Below are 2389 nucleotides of genomic sequence, written 5' to 3' on the forward strand. Positions count from 1 at the left end.
CCCAAATGATGACACGTAGTTGAGCAGCCGTTGCGAACGATCGAGGCTGGGTTGCGTGAAGAGGTGATGGTTGCGCGCTTCGTCCCAGAGGGGGTTGTGACGGTTAAAGTCCCCTAGCCAGACCAGGGAGTCTGTCGTTGGTCGACCGTTGCTATCAGGGGCCAGTCTCCTTGTGGCTCTAGCGACTGCGTGAAGTGCTTGATCGTGGTCGCCGTCGACGTACAGGTTGAAGATGTGGACGGTGCGCTGTTGCGAGACGATGGTGACCGCAGTGACATCTGGGGATGGGATCTTGATAGGGTGCCATGCATTTGAAGAGATGCGTGTGTTTACAAGTACAATGGAGCGGGTGCGATGGCCAGAATCGTGGTGTCCGGTGGGGTATACGACCGACCATCGAGGGTTTGCGCGGGTGAGATTAAGGTGATCGATAAAGGGTTCCTGTATTGCTATAATGTCATAGTCATCCGGAGACGCGGAGTGGATGAGGTCGAGCTGCGCTAGCAACGATCTATTCACATTCTGCTGCCAAATCCTGAGAGGTGAAACGTTAGTAGTGTCAGCTGTTCGTACATATTGATGCGCAGCGTCAGGCATCAGTGTCTTCTGTTCGACGGTTCTGGGGTGCAAAAGGCAACTGCGTCTGGGTCAGGCGGGCCCGATGAGCCGCTGCTCTTGCCCGCTGCGAGGGAGCTGCTGGCCCCCTCTCCAAGGCCTTGTCGATGACCTCACTTAGCTTTCCGCAAGCTGGCATTCCGCCATCCAGCTTCGGTACCCAAGAGTCTGGGTCGGCTGTGGGGAAGAATTGAAGGCAGTTCTCCGGATGTCTGGCGTCCATCTTTCCTAGATGCTCTAGGAACGTCGGACAGTCCCGGTCCCATGACGCATGCCCCCTCTCATTGCAGTTACTGCATCGGTACTGCTCCACGTCTTTGACCGTACAGTCAGCAGTGCGGTGCGCCCTCGCACATGTGCCACATGTGTCGTGCCCCTGAGGACAATCTCTAGCTAAGTGACCGGCATTATAGCGGTGGCACTTCGCGCATCTAATCGGCTCCACTAAATTCTTTCGTGCACTTACATGGCGTCCCGCTAACACCAAACCCGCTCTAATAACCTTGTTAGCCGCCTCCGGACTGGAGAGCGCTACCAACAGGTGAGCGAAACGTTGGCCCTGGTACCGCCTGTGCGCTGGCTTGATCCAGCGCGCCTCTATAATCTCATTGCTGTCCAGGCCGAGGCCTGCTTCGATACTGCGCCAGACCTCTCCGTTCGTAGGGTCAAAAGTGACGGGGACAAACTCCGCTACCAGCTTGTACTGGCGTTGGCGGACTTTCGACTGTTCTCCCAGAACGGATACGAAGTCCTGGGCATGGGCAGTCACCCACTTGGCTAAAGCCGGGGAGGCCAGCTCAAGGACGACACCCCCATTCCTCAGGATCTTGGCCGCAGTGAAGCGGAGGCCCTCCGGGATGTCCATGACCCCGTGGGGTAGGAAATCCAGCGCCTCATTCGCCTTCTCAAGGATGGCGACTTCCGTGAAGACGCCACCATCTCCCATCGGAAAATCATCAACTAACACCTGCCGCGCCCGGATACTCTCGCGATCCGCGACACTGAGCTGTGTCGCGCGCGTCGCGTTTGGGAAGGTTGCGCGTGCCGCCGCCGCATAGGAGAAGGGAGAAGATGCTGGGAACGACTCACCGGGGCCGATGCCCATGCTACCCGCGCTGCGTGCTTCTCCTACTGCAGTTGCTATCTTCTCGCTCATACTGTCTCCTACTCGGGTGAGCTCGCTTGTGAGCTCCGCGATCTGCTCTCCGGCGGTGGTAAGCCGCTTCTCGAGCGTGCCGACCAAAGTCGTAGCCTGTGCCTCGAACTCTGTAAGTACAGCTGTTGTGAGGGAACTACTCACCGCGTTATCCAGGACTGCCTTAGCGTAGACCGCTAGCGCGATGCAGCACTCGGACGCCCAAGCAACGTTTCCGAGACTCACTCCTACGTGTTGGAGTCCTGTGACCAGTCCCTCAGCTGTGGGGTCTCCTGCGGCAGGGACCATCTGGTGTTTGCGTAGTATCTTCATGGCGTCGTCCAACGACTGGATCTTCTCCGATGCCTCTACAAAGGACTCCGTGGATGTCGACCGGAGGTGCCTGGTAGACGATGCACCCGTCGGATGGGTAGCCGGTGTCTTCTTCGCTCGCGTAGCAACTAGTGGCGATGCTGTCGCACCTCGTCTGTTAGGTTCCGGTGGCATTTTATCACTATGTTGTTCTTAAAGTATGTTTTGTACGCTAGTATGTCGCCCAGAGAGTAACTGACCGCACGTCGTAGCCCGCTCCTATTGGCTTACGACCGTGGGAAAGTCGCCACATGTGGTGGTACGAGA

At 57.4% G+C, this 2389-nt stretch overlaps 2 protein-coding genes across 2 annotated transcripts; both read right to left on the reverse strand.

The window, feature by feature from the left end:
- Positions 1 to 219: 219 nt before the first annotated feature.
- On the reverse strand, positions 220 to 465 carry DICSQDRAFT_20244 (uncharacterized protein; the record flags this gene model as incomplete). The annotated part of the gene is made up of 1 exon (XM_007371856.1): positions 220 to 465. A coding segment is annotated over one exon (246 nt), but the record flags the coding sequence as incomplete, so codon positions are not given.
- Positions 466 to 775: 310 nt separating this feature from the next.
- On the reverse strand, positions 776 to 1363 carry DICSQDRAFT_15589 (uncharacterized protein; the record flags this gene model as incomplete). Its single annotated transcript, XM_007371857.1, has 1 exon — positions 776 to 1363. A coding segment is annotated over one exon (588 nt), but the record flags the coding sequence as incomplete, so codon positions are not given.
- Positions 1364 to 2389: the final 1026 nt, after the last annotated feature.

The sequence above is a fragment of the Dichomitus squalens genome (genome assembly GCF_000275845.1).
Source record: "Dichomitus squalens LYAD-421 SS1 unplaced genomic scaffold DICSQscaffold_377, whole genome shotgun sequence".
Classification (NCBI taxonomy): Eukaryota; Fungi; Basidiomycota; class Agaricomycetes; order Polyporales; family Polyporaceae; genus Dichomitus; species Dichomitus squalens.